Source organism: Monodon monoceros, unplaced genomic scaffold (genome assembly GCF_005190385.1).
Source record: "Monodon monoceros isolate NGI ecotype Baffin Bay Population unplaced genomic scaffold, NGI_Narwhal_1 Super_Scaffold_16, whole genome shotgun sequence".
Classification (NCBI taxonomy): Eukaryota; Metazoa; Chordata; class Mammalia; order Artiodactyla; family Monodontidae; genus Monodon; species Monodon monoceros.
In genome coordinates this window covers 44329020-44349302 of record NW_021703772.1, presented here as the reverse complement: position 1 = coordinate 44349302, position 20283 = coordinate 44329020, and the positions used below count along the sequence as shown (strand labels likewise).

Here is a 20283-nt window from a genome sequence, read left to right as displayed (position 1 = left end):
CACACGTTCGCCGGGCAGGGCGGGATTAAGGGCGGTGTGCTCGGTGCCTGCCCCGCCCCGCGTACGTTGTGGGTGAGTCGGGGATCCGCCAGGCCGGGCCTGGGCTCTGGGTGGGACGCTGGCTGGTCTGCTAGTGGATTGTTGTTGCCCACCTCGCGCGAGCAAGAAGGTAGTGTCGTGTGGCTAACGGGTATTCATTCTTATATCGTAAGCTCGAGAGCCTCCTCCCCTCCACTTGTCCCGGTCTGGGCGGGAGCGCCGGCGGCCGCAGTGGGCGCCCCTCCCCCCTGCCCTCGCGGGGCGGGAAGCGGACGAAGCCCGGCTCGCGAGCGCGCACACCTGGAGAGCGGTCTCCCAGCAGGTGTGGGCTGCGTAATGTCTGATTTGGACTTTCCTGACTAAATGGTGGTTAGGCCTTTGTTGCAGCCCATTCCTCAGATCCTTCTGGGTGCAGATCTTAAAGTAGTTGTTTGCCAGGAAGAAACTTTAACCCCTGACGGCCGTAACTCAGCCTGTCTAGAGTGTGAGTGAGGGGTTTTATAATATTGTAGGTTGTGGCATCATGCAAGTGGCGGAAGCAAACTTTCCGGTTAACCATGATTTTTACTGGTGTCATTCTGGGTCTGTCTACACGCTGAAGACAGGTACTTGTGTTATATGCTGAGGAAATGTGGGTTTTTTTATTCATACTGCTGAAATAACTTACAATGGCTTTTCAAAATTGGTGTAAGAGAATGTTGACTGTATATACACATATATGTGTACATATATTGCATTTCTAATGGCCTTATAAAACCAATTAGGTTAGATTTATTACGTTTTTTAAAAAAATAATTATTTCATTGTGTGCTTCCTAAAGTTTATCTATGAGTTCTCTGATCTTCTTTTTTAGGTACACTGTTAGCCTTAACTGAATTTCCTGATCATCAGCACTCTTTCAGTAGTGTTTGATTTACCTCTCAGCAAATATAGAAGACTGATTCCTGGCATTCTTAGACATTCTTTGCTGTGAGTCGTAAGCCTGATATCAACCCTTCCACTTTTCAAAAGATGCCATTTGGTACACATACGGTGGAATGCTTGTTATGTTCCAGAGGTTGTGCTAGGGATATGAGATTAATATATCCTCAGAGAACTCTCAGCCAGGAGGAAGGGACAGAAATCCAATACTTAGAATAATCTGTGATGAGTTTGGGGTTAGAAATAAGGAAAAGGTGCCCTGGGAGTACAGAGGAAGGACTGCCTAATCTGTTGGGGCAGGGGTTGGAGCTGGTAAGAAAGGCTTCCTCGAGGAGGTGATACTTGAACTAAATCTAGAAGGATGGTGAGAAGTCATCAGTAGAGAAAGAGAACCTTATGAGCCAAGGAAGGAGTCACTGCCATCACATTAAGAGAGACAAGTTGCATAGTATGACTGGCCTAGTGTGCGTTTGGAGAAGAGTGGGATGAGATTAGAAAGACAGAGGTTCAATTGTAAGGAGTTTGGATTTAACATAGTTAGTAATTGGAAATATTTATAAAATTTTAAGTAGGATAGCAACATGATTAAATGTAAATTATAGGAAGAATCCTGTAGGTGCTTGAGATTCCAGGCAAGCTGTCAATTAGCTGGTTATTGCAATAGGTCAGGGGAAAATTGTTGAAGGGCTGAACAGAGGCAGTAGCCATAGGGATAGAGAGGAAAGAACTAGTTTGAGAAATATTTAGGTAGTAAGAGAGGCAGGAGTGGGTGGCAGGATGTAGAGAGTGAGGAGAATTTCAAGGATGACTCAAGGTTTCTAATTTTGCTTTGTGAGACTGGATGAGCATAGCCTTTGGAGTCAAACATGACAAAATATGCAGGTGTGCATCTGTCACTTAATAGTTGTGTGATCTTGGAGCAAGCGATCAAGCTTTTAAATCCTGTTTGTGATAGAGGAATGACACTATACATAAGCTTGTTGTGAGGATTAACTGGAATAATTATATATATTTAAGTAACTTATGTTAGCTGTTATTTTTATTATCAAATAAATATAGCAAGAAAGACAATTACAGAAAGATCTGATCTCTTTGGGACATGTTGAGTTTAGGGTGCCTTTCGGTCATCTAAATGATGATATTTAGAAAGTAGTTGGAAATAAGGCCCTGGATTCTAGAAAAAAGCCTGGTTAGGAGATACAAGTGATGAAGGGGATGATATGGAGTCCAGTTAAAATAGAATACATAAAGGGAAGGAGTTAAGGCAATGGTGACTTGATGGGAAGGAGGTCACTTTTCCTAATGTTTTACCTTGGCATGAGGTAGGTGCCGATAAAATTATTTTTCGTGGCCACTTCATTAATAATTATGAAGTACTCACCTTGAGTGAAGTACTCTGATTACTCTGTGTTGCATCCAGAAGTATATAATTCCGTGCATTTAGAGGTTGTATAGGTCAGGACAGGGGTGTGATAAGCAAGCCAAGTTCTTTCGGAATGGGAGGAAAGGGTCATTCCTGGTTGGGTGATCAGAAAGGACCATGTTACAAATGATATTGAAACCGGGTCTAGAATGATAGATAGTATTGCATTAGGAGAAAGTGGAGGTGCAAATAGGGCGGGATTGCTGGCAAAGGAAGATTGAAGTTTTTGACTTGGTCACTAAGAACAGTGAGTTATTAAGAGAAATAGCAAAGTTAAGTGGGAGGTATGGAGGGCGGAACAAGAAGATAAGTTCTATTTTGTAAACATTTTGAGGTAGTAATGACACTGATTGTAGGAAATGCCTGTCTTAACTCGGGAAGAGAGAGATCACTGTTGAGATGTAGATTTAGATGTTATTCTATAACATCTAAGGTTATAGGGTTTTGGGTATATAAGAAGAGGGGAGAGGAATTAGGGAATGCCCATTTTTCTGGGAAGAGAGTGAAGAAAACACGAAGAGATCCAAGAGGTATTGATGGATGGTATAATCCTTGAGAATAGGCAGTATCATCAGTGTCACATGCTTCAGGGATATCAAGGAATGTGAATCCTGAGAAGAGGATTTGATGATTTAAGATCTCATTGGTGAACTTGAAGAAAACAAAATCCTAACAGTGGTTGTGTAAGCTATTTTGCAAGGGTTTTGGAAGTGAGTTGGTGATAGGGAATTGGTGACGGTGAATACAGGTTACTTATTCAAGTTTGGCTTCATAAAGAAAGAAGATAATCATAGAGTTAATAAGGTTGAGGGAAGAATTTTTTGTTTTTGTTTTCAAGACCAAGAGGCCTGGAGGAGGGATGGGACTAGATAAAGAAACTAGGTGAAAGTGTTAGTTTAGAAGAAATACATTGGTCTGAGACTGAGTGAAGAAGAACATGGGTAGAGGTGGAGACATTTTAAGAAACCAAAGGACACAGTATGGTGGAGGAGGTAAAGTGTGTGAAGATAGAGTTGATGCTGTGGTCTGCCTTGATCTCAGTAAACTAGAAGAGGGGGAAGATTGGGATGAAATTAGGGACTTGCTGGGGAGAAATAGAAGATTTTGGAAGAGAGATTATAGAGAATGAGACAAAGATGATGAGATTAATAAAGAGATTAATTAATCTCTGCAGAAGGAGGGAAGGTTGAGGTGAGGCTAGGTTTATACGCCAAAGCTTGCTTGATAAATGTTTTTCTTAGATCCCTGGGACTCTCAAAATAAGGAAGAAGACTTCTTAAACCTAAGCCTAACCTGATACCAAGCACTGGGTTAGCTCCTGTGGGGCTAGGAGTTAGAAGTGTGTTGGGGGGTGTGGTATTCATGTAGTTTGGAGGAACTCAATTTAGTCCAGAGATCCTGGGATTTTTTAGCATATATATGCCAAGCACTATAATACGTTGTATACATTATCTTATTTACTTCTCACCACAACCATATGATATCATTATTATCTCTATTTTAGGTTAGGTGATTGAGTTTTAGAGTTTAATTTTAACTTCCTCAACATTATATAGCTATTAGTGTATAATAATAATTAGTGGCATATTTTCCCATTGTGTTAATCAGCTTTGCCTTGTACAAAGCAAAATATAGTTATGAATTGTGAACAGTTAACACCATTCAGAACTCAGTATATTGACTTCTTCCCAGAAATGCATCCCTTAAAATTTTATGTAATCATTGTAATGGCTAAACTCCATTTCTTGCTCAGTTACTTATTCTTAAACTTTATGTGACTCTGCTTGTTTTATGTCTTAAGTTGCCTGAGAAAGAATCCTAAACAAACCTTTTTATTTGGTTTGGTTTGTCTTTGGCATTGTTGTTTCGTTTGGATCTAGATTCCATAGGGTCAGATCATCATGTGAGCATGTAACTAACTAGTCATGGTAAATTAAGGAAGTACCTAGGGCTCCTCCCCCTCCCCCCACCATTTTATTGTCAAATAAAATCATGACTCTAGAGGAATTGCATGTTGTCAAGCTAGTATTTTTTATTTGCCTGAAATCTTTTCTGAGTTAGGCATTAAGGTAGTTGCAAACCCCACTCCCTGCAAATTTTACATACGTGATTTCCATATGAAATTTTTTTGTTTCTTTGTTTGAAAAGGTTTCAGACAAAGGGTTTCATGGCTAAAACAATTACTGGCAGAGAGATTTTGGATGTACAAGTTGGATCGGCATGTAAAGGACCTTGAATGCCAGCATATGGTTTGAGCTTTATCATAATTTGGCTTTGGGGAGCCACATGACTAGAAAGATGTTTTAGACACAGTAGTGCATAGGATAGTAATCTGATATGATATGTCTGAGTATGACTAGTTTAGATTAAGAGTAATTCTAGAGTCTGGATTTCCTAACTCTAAAAGAGCTCAATAATTGAAAGAGATACTGTAATTCATCAAAATGTGTAGATGACTAATGATGTTCAAGTGCAACTGCCATTAAGGCACATGACTGACATTATCTGCATAACAGTTGACAGCACCATCTGGTGATTCCTAGCCAGACACATCATATATTACACTTATTGCACAATTATTCTTATCATTCTTTAATTAGTAACATAGTGTGATTTACCAACAAATTTCTCTGTACCTTAGTCTTATAATATGGAGATGATAATGGCATCTATTTTAAAGGGTATTCGTAAGAAATAAATGATTTAATACTGTATGTGCTTAACAGTAGACCCTGACATACAGTGAGGCTCAATAAATATGCGTTGCTATTATTGCTGCTGTTGCTATCAGTTCTGTTAGGAATGTTTAACAATTTTTATTTTTACAATTTATATTTTATTTTCTAGCTACTCTGCTAAAAGCTAGAATGAAACAGCTGCCGGCAGCAACGATTCGCCTCCTTTCCAGTTCTCAAATAATCACTTCAGTGGTCAGTGTCGTAAAAGAGCTCATTGAAAACTCCTTGGATGCTGGTGCCACAAGCATAGATGTTAAACTGGTGAGTGTCCCTGAGATGCTGCCAAGTACTTTTAAAGCAAAAAAGCGTTGGACAGATGTTTTCTCCTTACAATTATTACCTTTCTTTTCTTTATATAACAGTAAATTATTCTTAGGACATTGAACCCCTTGTCCTGTTTAAGAGTAAATTCTTAAAAATAAGTTTTAATTTAGATCAGTGTTACAGTAACATTAAAGGAAATTATAAAGGAAAGCTTATTCTAAAGGACTCTATCACATAAAACATGAAATTAGTTTGTCCGTATTTTCTAATACTTATCCTTGGTTATTTGTGTTTACTTGTTTTATATATTCTCATTTGCATTTTGTTTTTTTCTACCTAATCTTATTTCAGAACTGTGTCCCTTGTTGCTTCATAGTTTTCACATTTTTAAATTTAAGTGCTACATATTAAATCATTTGAGTTAATAATGACTTATGACTCTTATTATGATTTATTACAATTAGTCTTCAGGTCTACCTCCCCTGTTATAAGTTACTAGCTCATGGAGGTAAGGTCTATATTTTTTTGTGTCCTCTATACCTGTCCAGTATCTGGTACATAAATGGTAAATAAATTTGAGCGAACGTAAGAATACATTTTTTTGTAATCTCCTAATTATCAGATATTCATATTATTTCTGGTATTATGGCATTAGAAAGACTATTGATATGAATATCTTTGTAGGAAAGAGACCTTCCCTTTTCATATACATATGCATATATTATATATATGTTACCCATTTGCTCCTTGTAAAAGCTCTATTAATTAGCTACTGCTATACTCATTTTATAAATAATTGAGGTTCTGAGAACTTTCCCAAAGTCATGTAAGTAGTAAGTACTGGAGCTGAGATTGCAATCCAGGTCTTTATGACTCTAAAACTCATTCAGGATCTTTCCTCTATGCCAGTGGTTTTCATAACATTTGGGTGCATCAGTAATTTTAGGGAGTCTGTTAAAACAGTTATTGGGCCGCAGAATTTCAGATTCTAGGTAAGGCCCCCAACTTTGTGTTTCTAACAAGTTTCTGGTTGATGCTGAGAACTGCTGTTCTATAGTCTATCAAACCGCTACTTTGGTTTTAAATAATATAGTAAAAGCTTTATAAACATGAAAAAATTAAATTAAACCGAAAGAAAGACATTTTCTTAGACATTTTATGTAGTCAGTTCAGTCTGATTAGAATACAGTTGATAATACTTAAATAGGATTATATAATTATATCTGATGAATTTAACTTAAGAATCTTAGGCAGGCAAACATATGTCTTGTTCTCAAAGTTCTTGGAAGAAAAACATAGTTTTTAGAAATCGTTTTACAGAGCCAACAGAAGTCCTCTTTAAAAAGTAAATTAAAGTACACATTTTTATCCTGCTACATATTTAAGTCTCTTGACATTTGCCAGTTCCTGCTTTGTAGAATTTTAGAATAAACAAGTCTGTTGCTTTACATAATAAGATCTGTTTTATTATAGTTTCACACAGTAATAACTGTTCTGACTAGGAATGTTTTCGTAATTAGTAAATTAAACATGTAGATATTATTTTAAACATTTAAACAGATCTTTGTGTTATTTTACTCAAGTGCCTGCAGTTCTTATTTATATTGAAAGATTTGCATTTCTATAATTACTTTTCTATAAAATGAAGCAGACAAGCTATTCCCAGAAAGATAATTTTTATATCGAGGGAGAGATAAGAAACTAAATCTTAGGTGTCTCCCCCCAACACCTTTTATTTCTAATTTATCTAAAAAGTAATGACACAGTATATAATTCTAGGTTATTAAAAAGTATTATTTTTAAATAGCAGAGTCATTATAATTGTAGGAAGATTTTTTTTCCCTTTATAACATGCATTTAAGGCCATACACATAAACTTTGTGAAGTAAAGCTTATGATAGAAGCTTGCTACCAAATTTAGAATATGGTATTCATAGAAAGTGTGATCACTCTAGGAATTTAGGCTTTGTATTTGTTATGTATGCATATTTTTAGTATTAAATTACCAATATTAAGCTATGATTTGTTTTTTTCCCTCCATTTTCAAATTAAAAACTCTGAGATTGCCAGTTAGCTATATTTTCTCAGCAGTCTGTTAGGTGACTATTTGCAGAAAGAAAATTAGAAAGCTATAATGTAGCAGATTTTTATTTATTTATGAAAGCAATAAGTAGTTCAGGGACAAAGTATTAAAAATCAGATTGAATAATGATGATTGCTAGACTCTTGGTGGGTAGAACCAGCTGGTGTTTTTTTGGGTTTTTTTTTTTGCGGTACGTGGGCCTCTCACTGTTGTGGCCTCTGCCGTTGCGGAGAACGGGCTCCGGACGCGCAGGCTCAACGGCCATGGCTCACGGGCCCAGCCGCTCTGCGGTATGTGGGATCCTCCCGGACCGGGGCACGAACCCCTGCATCAGCAGGCGGACTCTCAACCACTGCGCCACCAGGGAAGCCCCCAGGTGGTGTTTTTGATGGTGATGGTAATCTGTTTTATTTGAGAGATTATATATACAAAGTGTATATAACTTAGAGGAATATTTCTGGGCAAGTTTAAACATAAATTTAAACATAGATACCTATCATACTGAAACAATTCTAGGGAACCTTGAAGATCATACTGATCTCCTTATTTTATAGTTGAATCTGAGTGCAAGGAAAATAAGGGACTTGCCCATAGTACCATAGCTAGGAATTGGTAGAATTAAGAATTTAAACTCTTACTTCTTAAATGTTAAGTTTCCATAAAAGATAGATAAATGACAAAACCATTTCACTTGTGTTACATTCTGTTTGTAAATGTGATAATAGTTTAATGTCCTTATATACTAAAAGTACTGTTTAACTTTCATAGGAGAACTATGGATTTGATAAGATTGAGGTGCGAGACAATGGTGAGGGTATCAAGGCTGATGATGCACCCGTGATGGCAATGAAGTACTATACCTCAAAAATAAGAAGTCATGAAGATCTTGAAAATTTGACAACTTACGGTTTTCGTGGAGAAGCCTTGGGGTCCATTTGTTGTGTAGCTGAGGTGAGGTAATTTGTATTGACTATTTTAGTGGTTTCATAATAACACAATATTAGAATTAAGAGACAACTTACCCAGAATTTGGCAAAGAGTTTTTTTTTATTGCGTAAAATATACATTTTATTGTGTAAAATATACATAAAATTTACTATTTTAGTCACTTTTAAGTGTACAATTCAATGGTATTAAATGCATTGACATTGTTGTGTAGGCATCACCACCATCCATCTCCAGAACTTTTTCATCATCCCAAACTGAAACTATGCCCATTAAACAATAAACCTCTATTCTCCTTTCCCCTGTCCACAGGTAACTGGTAAGTATTCTGCTTTCTGTCTCTATGAATTTGACTGTTCTAGGTATGTCTTATAATTGAAATCATACACTACTTGTCATCTTGTGTCTGGCCTGTTTCACTCAGCGTAATGTTTTTAAGATTCATACATGTTGTAACATGTATTAGAATTTCATTCTTCTTAAGGCTGAATGATACTCTGTTGTATCCATTCATCTGTCAATGGACATTTGGGTTGTTTCCACTATTTGGCTCTTGTGAATAATGCTGCTGTGAATATTGGTGTACAGATGTCTGTTTGAGTCCTTGCTTTCACTTTTTTGGGTATATACCCAGAAGTGGAATAGCTGGACCAAATGGTCCAATAGTCCCCCCTTATCCATGGTTTTGCTTTCCATGGTTTCAGTTACCACAGTCAACCACTGTCGGAAAATATTAAGTGGAAAAATTCCACAAATAATTCATAAATTTTACATTGTGCACGATTCTGAGTAGCATGATGAAATTTTGTGCAGTTCTGCTCTGTCCTGCCTGGAACGTGTATCATCCCTTTGTCTTGCATATCCACATATTATATACTACCAGCCTGTTAGTCACTTTCTAGCCATCTGGGTTATCAGATCTGTCAAGGTATCATAGTGCTTGTGTTCAAAGGAACCCTTATTTTACTTAATAATGGCCCCAAAGTGCAAGAGCAGTGATGCCAGCAATTCAGGTATTCTCTTACTGTGCCTAATTTATAAATTAAACTTTGTCTTAGGTATGTATACATAGGAAAAAAACATAGTATATATAGGGTTTGATACTATCTGCAGTTTCAGGCATCCATTGGGGGTCTTGAAAAATGCCTCCCACAGATAAAGGGGGACTACTATAATTCTGTTTAATTTTTTGAGGAATGGCAAAGAGTGTTTTTCAGTGGTAACATTAATAAGAGGAAAAAATGGTTTAGTGATCCACTGACTTGGAAAAGTATTAAAATTAAACAGGCACCTTAACTATAAGCACTTCTCAGAGCCTTTACTGTACTAAAGTGCATTGTGAATCTCTGAGGTTGGTGGTTTATAGTACAGACATTTCCTGCACTTACTTGACTATGAAACTCTTTTATTGAGACACATGTCACTGTTATTCTGTTGTGCTGTGGAATGCACTCTGGAAATACTACTCTAGTCAGTACAGATAACTGGATTGTGCTCTAGAGATGGGCATTGACTTGAGCTAAACCCTAGCTAGAACTTTGCTCTCCTGATTGCTAGATGTTTTCAATTTCTATGAACCCTTAAGTTCAGTGCCTGACCCACTCCATTGCATAGTACCAATTATACGTCACTGCCTCTGCCCTAAGTTACATAACTAGTTTGTGGCAAAGCCCATCTAGAACCTTGATCTCTTCATTTCCATGTATCTCAGTTATGTTTGATCACTAGTTTCTTTGTGCTGTACTGTTACTCTGTGTGTGTTAGGCTCTGTTTTATAGTGTGATAGTATCTGTGTGCCAGTGAGTGACATGGTAATTGTGAGGATCTCTTTAGCTACCTAAGTTTGCCCAGTGGCTGTGTATCCTTTCTTTTGTGCTTAGGCTGGCAGACCCTGTTTGGGTGAGCGTGCACAGGTGCAGTAAAATGATAGGACTTTATACGTATTGTCCCAGAAAAGTGGCAAGGACATGAGATACTGTTGCTATTTCTTTATCTATTTAGTAGCCTAGTCTCCCCAGCAATGATATATTCTTCAGGCTTATTTTGGTTTTCCCTTGGCCCTTTTGCCTTTAGAATGCTGGCAAAGTGTAGATTTTCTGTTTTCTGTGGAAAGGGCCCCAGCTAGGTATTCACTTACTCTTTACTTCGGGACTCTGTAAGCTGATGCCTATGTAAGAAAGAAAAATTGTGGGTTGGGGAAGAGGTAGAGGTTAAAGTGGGAGGTTTTGCTATTCTGGCACAGAGGACTAAGGGCCCTTGCTTGTTAGAATCCAGATGTTCAGACATCACTAAAGAAGGAAAGACCTTGTCATTCGTTAAGTGCATTCTGCTTAAAATCTCTATCCAAAATCTAGCACACCGTGTGCTTTCTCTATCTTTCTCAGCTCTTGCTTTATTTAGAGTTCACTGAGTCTCCAGATAGATTTTAGGGAAGAGCAACTAGAGGGTACAACTGGCCATTGCCCATTTTTATCCCCAGAGACTGTGTATGGGAACCTATAGCCCTAGAATCTTGTACAGAGTCTGTTTTTAAAATGGGGTGGGATTTGTACCAAGGAAGCTTTGAAGCTCCCAGTGCTAGTACTATTGTTGGAGTTCTCAGTGGCTATTTTAGAAATCATATAATTTGTTTGAGAATAAAAGTATTCGCTTTTTTAGCAGTCGTCCAAATTTGGCAGATAGTTATAGTTGTTAAGCCTTATTTTGGCAAGTATCGTTGAATAATATATTGTTCAGCGTTTCTGTATTTTCTATAAGATGTATATAATAACCTTTCAGAACTGAAGTTGGTCATTATCAACTTTGTCTGCTAGGTGGCAGTACTATACTTAGTCTTTTAAAATACATTGTACATCAGCCATGATTTCTCCAAATTTTCACTGTAGTTCTGATTTTAGATGGCAGTTTTGCAAGTCCTTATCCTGCGATACTCTCTATCTTGTTTTTTTATTTGATTACTTAAGCCCACTTGATATCCAGGTTTATCATTTTGCCTTGTTTTATTTTTGAAGCATTTGAATGCCTTAAGTATAAATATTTAAAATAATTTTGTTCATCAAAATCACAAAAGGAATAAAAAAATTGTCAAAGTATCACAATAATAGAAAACTATAAGCTTTAAAAAAATTACGTTCAGTTTACATATTGCAATGTCAAGTGTTTATCTTAGAAAATATTCCAGTATTTTGTGGACTCTCTTTTCTTGTAAGTCTTTGGGAAAATCACGCATAGATAAGTGTGAGTGTGTGTGTGTGTGTGTGTGTGTGTGTGTGAATATTTATGTATGTATACTTCAGATCAAGATTTAGACCATTATCAGCATCCCTGAAGTTTTCTGTCATGTCCCCTCCCATTTAGTACACCTCAAAGGTAATGGCTATTCTGATCCCTATCAACATAGATTAGTCATACCTGTACTTGAACTTGATTTGAATGGAATCTTACAGTAAGTACTATTTTGTCACAGATTTTTTGATGATTTAGATTTGATTGTTTCTTATACAGGGGCCTCTTGTATCAGTAGTGGACCCTTACCCACCTCATACAGGGCAACCTGCCATCCAATAACTAGTTGATGCAGGGTTGTAAAGGCCTTATTCCAATTCAGAAGCAGCTCTGCCATGCTGTTTCTGCTCCAGAGTGCCCCCCCCGGGGTCTGCCAAGGCCTTGTGACTATGGCACAGCCTCACTTCTCTTTCTGCCCTGCCCCCACAAGTGATCATCTCTGGAGCACTCCCCAGTGCTGGTCTCCATCTCAGTCTTTTATGGTTTAGTCTCCTTATCTTACTGATAAGGAAAATGAGGTCTTGTGAAGCCAAATGCCAGGTTTTCTCACCCCAACTTCAAAACACAGTCTAATAATCAGTCGGCTAGTATTTCAGTATCTGCTGTATGCAGGGTTCTGTGCTAAGTAGTTTACTTCAGAGGAACTGTGCACAGTGAAGTAAATGGAATATGAAAATTGTGACCTGTTTAGAGACACATAATGTATCCATGGCAAAGCCAAAAATTCATTTACAATTTCATGCCTCTCAGTAATGAGTTTTCCACAGTAGGTCATGCTGCTTTCTTACTAGCATGGTTATAAAGGTATTTATAAGTTTAAAAATACCTCATATTGGGGCTTCCCTGGTGGCGCAGTGGTTGAGAGTCCGCCTGCCGATGCAGGGGACGCGGGTTTGTGCCCCGGTACAGGAGGATCCCACATGCCGCAGAGCGGCTGGGCCCGTGAGCCGTGGCCGCTGGGCCTGCGCGTCCGGAGCCTGTGCTCTGCAACGGGAGAGATCACAGCAGTGAGAGGCCCGCGTACCGCAAAAAAAACCCCACAAAAAACCTCATATTAAAATAATAAATATACTCGGGCCCACAGTGCTCAATAGAGAGGTTATCAAGGGGTAGTCAAGTTAAAAATTATATGGGAGGGTTCTGAATAGTATTTCAGAAACACAGAAAGTAATACCTGGTTGTTAAGGTCAATTACATTTAAAAATTAAAAATTGTTATTCAGCAAGGCAAATTAATGAGTGCTTTTTTGGGGAAAAAATTCAACTTTTTAAACAATATTCTTTACCATTCAGAAAGAATTGAAGTTTCAGGTGTAGAAGTTGCATGCTTATTTTAAAGGCTCCAACTTACTTTGAAAATCTTTGGATAGAGATTGCAGTTACATAATAAAAATTAGTGATTTGGTCATTTTATCTGCCAAACTAACTGATGTAGATAATTTAAAGTCATACAGATGTAAATCATCTCAGACTCAGTAGATTGATAATATGAAATTGGTGTATAGTTTTGTCACACTGTTAAACAGCCATCACCCAAAACTGTTGAAATTATTTTTTGTTAGATTATTTTAAAGATGTTAATAATTTTAGTTATAAAAAGAAAAAATTAAGTAGACTTTCAGCAAAATTGGGTGAAGAAATTTAAAATACGTCTAATTCTGTTTTTTTATTTATACATTTTAAAAGAATGGGCAGTTTTCCTAATTTGTCAATTATAAAATGACTTCCAATCTTAAACAGTCCAAAAGAGTAAAAAAAAAAACTTATATCTACAGAGTGATCTATTGGTATTTAAAACTGGAATTACTGCTTCCATAATCTGTGATGAAGGTGTCAGTGACTGAAACAAATTGATATGGTTTTTTAAAAATTGTATCATCAAGCATAACTTCTCTTGAAATTTATTGTTGTTTGTGGAGCAATAATCTTGGGATATTTGTCAGTCTTCAGTGTTAAATTCCTGATACTAATTACTAAGCATACTGACTAGAATGAGCTAGAGATAGTGAAAATCCTGTTTTGACCTGTTCATAAAATTTTTTAAGAAGACTCTTTGTATATATTCTTCCTGTTACATAATAAAACACACAATAAAAGATTTTATTTCCTTTTAGGCTGATATTTTGTATACATTATGTTAAAAATGATCTTTTTTTTCTCCAAGGAGATGTATGAGAAACTCGTGTAAGTTTTTTGAAATAGATTTTAAATGGAGGCTAAATTACATCTCAGTTTTCAGAGGAATACAAAACAGTTTTGATTTGTTTTGTTTTCTTCAAATTAGAACACACTCTGGACGAAGATTCAGAAGCCTAATTATCATTTCCAAGAGTTTAAATAAGAGAGTTGGCCAAAGGCATAAAACAGGTTGACTTTTCCGAGAGCCAATTTTTTTTTAATCTATAAAGTGCAGATAATGATTTGAGAGTTAAATGAAATAATATGTATTAAAGTATCTAGAATATGGTCATGTACCATGAAGATGAAAGTTATTTTTATTCTGGACTTGAATGTGAAAAGTAGCATGCGTCTGTATCACGTAAGGTGATGGCGTCATCAGGCTTGCTCATTCTCTTGTTGGTAAGCAGTATTTCACCTTAACTTTCAAAGTTTATGCAGACTCCTCAACATTTTCAGGAAATCCTTTCTAAAATTTAACCGCCATTCCTAGGTAAATTCCTTCTAATTCTCACCAATGGTCTTTATTCTGTAGCTTAAGTTCACTTTTTTCTCTTGTTTTTCCTTGGGAAGAATTAGAAGAGTTGCCAGCCATCCTCTTGCATAAAACTCATGTTTATTGATTCATTCATCCAAATTTTTTAAAGTGGTTATAATGTGCTATGTGTTATTTTGATCTATCAAGTTCATTATACATTTTGTGATGAGATGAAAAGGGATGTATAGATTTGTTTTTGTTTTATGTTACATTAAACCTCCATGGCTGAAGGGGGGCAGAATGAGAAGCTAAGTCATTCTGTTTTGAAGATGGGAGTTGGGGTGCCCTTATTTGTGGTTCCACATAGCGAAGATGGGAGTTGTGATGCCCTTATTTGTGGTTCCACATAGCTGTAAAAGAGTAGTAGAGGGAAGCCTCTAGCTTCATTCTGCTGTTTCCTGCTTCCTGTTCCACAGTGTAGGATACCTCCTGTGTCCTTTAGAGCCATTGTGGTAGGGCTTTAATTAGAATAGGCACAGGATTTCTGAAACACTTGGTATATCCTGCTTCCTAAATAAATGCAGCCTTCTCACAAATAATAAAACTCTGCTGAAAGGAGAAAAGCCAGGGCCAAGATCTCCCTGTTGCTAGTCTCCCTCAGTGGACTATCTGGAGGAAGGCTCTGAAATCATAGTATAGTTATGCACAGGCAGGCAGGCATACTCACACAGAGAAAGAAAAAGACATTTCAGTGATCCATGCACAGTCCACATTTTAGCTGAATCATGAGGACCATTTACCTTAGTTTACAGATTTGTGTTTTTGTGCCAAAGTATTTGTCCAAAAGTCAGCCAAAACAAAACAAAAACCCCCACAAAACTTTAATATGATTATCTTCAATGAATTTTTGTCAAGAGAGGATATTTTTTTCTCATGAATTGCTAGGATACACCCTAAGCTTTTCAATTTACTTTCTTTTTAAAACATTGAGAAAAATTGTGCTTATCTAAAATTTAAATGCTTTTATGTAATTTTAACTTTGTAATAGTACTATAATTTCTTGAAACTCAGTAACTGGACCAGACAGTCAGTTTTTAATAACTGATAACTAATATAACCTCTAAGGACTTCTAAAACTTCTTTTAAAATAAACCTCTCATTTTAAAATTATTTAAAATAAATTTATTTATTTCTTTTCTTGACACCACTAGATTCTTTCACTGCCACAATTCCTCAGTGTCTCTGGTAGGAAACACCAGTAATAATTTGTAATATTGGAGATGCTCCTGATGGTGGAGTTGCTACAGATTCGAATGTGTTAGCTGCTTCACAGCTAACACATTCTGAACCTGTGCCTCATCCAAAAAAAGGTTTCCTGCCCAGGACACAGGGTCATATGATGAAATGAACTCTTGAAATACAATTTTTTGCTTTGAGGAACACACTGTATTTCATGAATTTGTGAAACGTGCTTAGGCGTGTTATCTTTCACTGTCTTTTGAAGTGAATTGCAAAGCATTTCCTATCTAAATAAATTTCATAGTACCCTAAACATTCTAGTTTTTTAAAATTTGACATTGGAAAACAATATTGTGTTCTCTTTTTTTTTTTTTTACCATAACATAAATGTTACATTATGACCACTAAGGTCCTATTTTGTTTTTTAGCACTTCAGTTTATCTTGGCTGGAGTATTTTTATTATTCACTAATGTGTTTAAAGGATGAACACGTTGATATCTGTAAAATGCCCTTAAGTAGTTAACACAAAAACCCATGTAACCTTATAAAGTATTAGCATCATCTTCATCTTATCATCACTGTCCTCTGAAAATGATAGTGTAATCATTTATTCAGGACCATCTAGCAAGCCACTGGCAGGGTTAGTACTAGAACTCAGAGTTTCAGGGCTGCCTTTGCTCAGTGACACCAGCTTTAGGTCAGGTGGCTAGCTCTTTGGAGAATAGAAATAGAATTCAGTTGACCTTGGCATTTTGGAGAAGTGGTTGGTTAAATGTAGAATTGTTTTTAAAGGGACAATCATAGAGTAATTAAATTAGAAACAGGAAAGAAAATCTCTAGCAATTTCTGTCTTCTTTGTATTAAACAAACTTTACTAGAGGAAATCACTGTTGGACACAATAGAGTTGGGATGTAGGTAGGAAGATTGAGATTGGTTATCAGGAAAACTTTTAAAATACAACTTTTGAACCATGGAATATATTTTTAGAAGAAGTAGAATAATCACTTAAGAGTATACAGAGGCTCACAACTTTGTTTCAGGTACAACTCTTTGAGGGAACAGTTTTGACAGAAATAGCAGCCTGCAGCAATGAGCCTCTAATAAGGATTTTATGGACGTCACCCTTAGACAGAACCTAATAGACTCTACTAGGACTGTAAGCTAGAGAAACCAAATTTTTTTTGTGGTGACTCTGGTTTTCCCTTCATGGTACCGACATGTTCCACAGAGCCATTTGGCCTACCAGAAATCAGGGCATGGTTAGGACTTGGTGACAGAACCATTAAATGTAGACCCAACTGGACCTGGATGAGTTCCAACAGTGGAGCTGTATATTTGTGGCTTCTTTCTAAATTATATAGATTTATTTTAAGCTAGCTCTGCTGAGTTCATGGATGGCTGAGAAAGATTGCTCCCAGTTTTGGATCAACATTACTCACTAGAAATGTGAGGAGGCTACCCTTTTCTGAATCCACCCTGCTTTTTTTTTGCCAGCATTCCCACTCCCCACCTATGGTATTTTCTGATAATGGAATGTTTTACTACTGTTATAGCATGTACACTTCTAGTAATCTCACAAAGTAGGTAAATAGAAAGCTGAGGGTGAGGATGGCTCAGAAGAGTTCAGACGTTCTTAAAATTTATATTTCTATGACTGTAACATCTTAGGAAATATTTTCATGCTGAATGGAATCCTTTCTTACATGTTTTAATGCTAGTTTTTTAATTGATAAAAATTTTACATTTAAAACAATGAGTTCACAGCTTGGGTTTAAGAAAACTGCACATAAATATACATATATGTATAATTTATTTATTTTTATTCTTTTGAACCATTAACTTGAAATAGAGAAGTGCAGTTTTATCAGAATATAAAGGAAGGAGGGAATGATCACTTTACAAAAGGATTTTTCACTTTGCCAACAAATTTATGGGAATTGTCTGTTAAAAAGCAAGCTTCCCTAATGCAGTTGATTTGATTTTACAGATGTAAGTCATTTAATACATACAATACAAATAGCCATTTCAAGTATACTGATTTGTGTATGTTTTAATTAAAGTAAAATATTTGAAATAAAAATCGGTAATTTGCAACATAGAAAATGTAAGCTAGCCTATTGCTTATTAGTGTAACTCTAAGGAATATTTCAAGAGAAATGGTTGTAGGACCTTATTAAGTAAAACTTCTATCAATCAAGGAAATATATAATTATTATTTTAAATCTCATTTTACAATAAGCCCACTGCAATAACTAAAATCATAATTTTATTAGAGTTTTTTTATTCCAGGTTTTAATTACAACAAGGACTGCTGCTGATAATTTTAGCACCCAGTATGTTTTAGATGGCAGTGGCCACATAATTTCTCAAAAACCATCACATCTTGGTCAAGGTAAGAGAGAAGCTTTGTAGCATTCTTTGCCTTTTCTGTCTTGTTTGTTTTAAAAAAATTGTTTACTCCTTAAATTCAAATGTATTGCTTTGGGTTTGTTTCTGATAAAGGCTGGTTAACTTCCAAGTGAACATTCAGCCTTACTTTACCTGCTAATCTTTTAAATACATAGAGTTGTCCTCAAGAGGAACTGTGTGAAAGACTTTGAGCGACAATATGGATTAGTTATTCTGTAAAACTCTTAAGAGCAGTTGTTTTACTATTGCTGGATCACTAGTGTCTTCTTTACATATGAAGGATAATTTCTTTAAATGCCTAAAACATTATTGATTTAGTAATCATGATAATAAACCGTCCTGTCAAGATATTATGATTAAATAATTAATTTAAAATATACCTGTTTATGGAAAACTTCAAACATATGTACAAGTAGATAGAATAGAGCAGTGGTCCCCAATGTTTTTGGCACCAGGGACCGGTTTTGTGGAAGACAGTTTTTTCACAGATGGGCGTGGGGGTGGGGGTGAACTCGAGCATGGGGAGCGGCAGATGACACTTCGCTCACTCGCCCGCCACTCACTTCCTGCTGTGCGGCCTGGTTCCTCATAGGCCGTGGACTGGTAGAGGTCCACGGCCTGGGAGTTGAGGACCCTGGAATGGAGTACCCATCACTCAGTTTCAATAGTTATCAACTCATTACTAATGTTTCATCTAATACTCTCAGCCACTTCCTTCCTTTCTATATTATTTGAAGCAAATAAATATATTATAAATTATATCATATATGAATATAATATTCTATTTGTAATTTAGTTCTTTTTTTTACATTTTTTTAACTTTAAAAATTTATTTATTTATTAATTTTTTTGGCCACGCACACCACACGGCCTGTGGGACATTAGTTCCCCAACCATGGATTGAACCTACGCCCCCTGCATTGGAAGCGCAGAGTCTTAACCACGGGACTGCTAGGGAGGTCCTGTAATTTAGTTCTCTAGTGTTTTATACACTTATGTAATTTTAGTATGTTTTAATTGACATATTTTTAAGTTTCTCTACTACTTATTTACTTCTAAAGAAAAAAATCTCTTCAGGCTTGAGTTTCACATATTTCCTTTAATCGTTTTCATGCTGCTAACTTCTGGTAATGGGATCTATAAATTTGAGAGAATATTAAAGATATGCCCTGTTTAGAGTCATGTGCAAAAGAATGATTAGATCTGAAAAGGGACTTCTGTTGTTGTTGGGGGTTTGTTTTTGTTATTTGTCCTTCCAATTTTGTTGTAAGTTCATTTAAAATTTTTGGGTTCCTCATTGTAATTTATCAAAGCATTATATATATATTTTTAAACATCTTTATTGGAGTATAATTGCTTTACATTGTTGTGTTAGTTTCTGCTGTATAACAAAGTGAAACAGCTATACATATACTTATATCCCCATATCCCCTCCCTCTTGCGTCTCCCTCCCACCCTCCCTATCCCACCCCTCTAGGTGGTCACAAAGCACTGAGCTGATCTCCCTGTCAAAGCACTATATGTTTTTCTGTGGTTCCTTCCTCCAGTTTTCATGTTAAATTATTGGATTTATTTTTTTTTCAAATGACTGCTCTTTGTCTTCATTGAAATTTATTTTCTTGTATCTTAATACTGATACCAAATTTTCTCATCCTTTCTCTTATTTTATAAATCCTCAAATTAGGTACTGATTACTTTTGCCCATTAAGAATTATTTTTGCATCTACATAAAGAGTTAATAGGGCTTCCCTGGTGGTGCAGTGGTTGAGAGTCTGCCTGCTGATGCAGGGGACACGGGTTCGTGTCCCAGTCCGGGAAGATCCCACATGCCGCAGAGCGGCTAGGCCCGTGAACCATGGCCGCTGAGCCTGCGCTTATGGAGCCTGTGCTCCGCAACAGGAGAGGCCACAACAGTGAGAGGCCCGTGTACTGCAAAAAAAAAAAAAAAAGAGTTAATAGGAATTCTTAAGAAAACACACTTTTTTCTCATTTATTCAGTTAATAAAAATGAGCTCAAGTCTAATAGTGATTTAATTTGATGTATTATATTGTACATGTTTTAATTAAAAGTAATAGATTGTGATTCTTTTTCTTTTTTATGTACTGAAGATAAAGACAAGGAGAAGGCATTTTTTAATATTGTCCCTATTCAGAAATGCTCTGACCCCAGTTCTTGAGAGTTGAGATTAAGAAACCATTAGGAGATATTTGAGTGGCTAGCCTATGGAGTACTTTGAAGTAATCTAGTCACCTTATAAAACTTAATTGTATTTATTTTTA

At 36.4% G+C, this 20283-nt stretch overlaps 1 protein-coding gene across 4 annotated transcripts in view; it reads left to right on the top strand.

The window, feature by feature from the left end:
* The first annotated feature begins 84 nt into the window (after positions 1 to 84).
* The window catches only part of PMS1 (PMS1 homolog 1, mismatch repair system component), a 98317-nt gene continuing 78118 nt past the window's right edge, over positions 85 to 20283 (top strand). For 2 of the 4 annotated variants that reach the window (XR_003793991.1, XM_029225697.1), the window contains exons 1-4: positions 85 to 169; positions 5231 to 5382; positions 8237 to 8419; positions 17884 to 17986. Coding sequence is in view for 3 of the 4 variants with exons in the window: in XM_029225697.1 (XP_029081530.1) it covers positions 5251 to 5382; positions 8237 to 8419; positions 17884 to 17986 (418 nt within the window). In the remaining variant the exon portion in view is untranslated. The other 2 variants (XM_029225699.1, XM_029225698.1) reach the window with 2 other exon arrangements.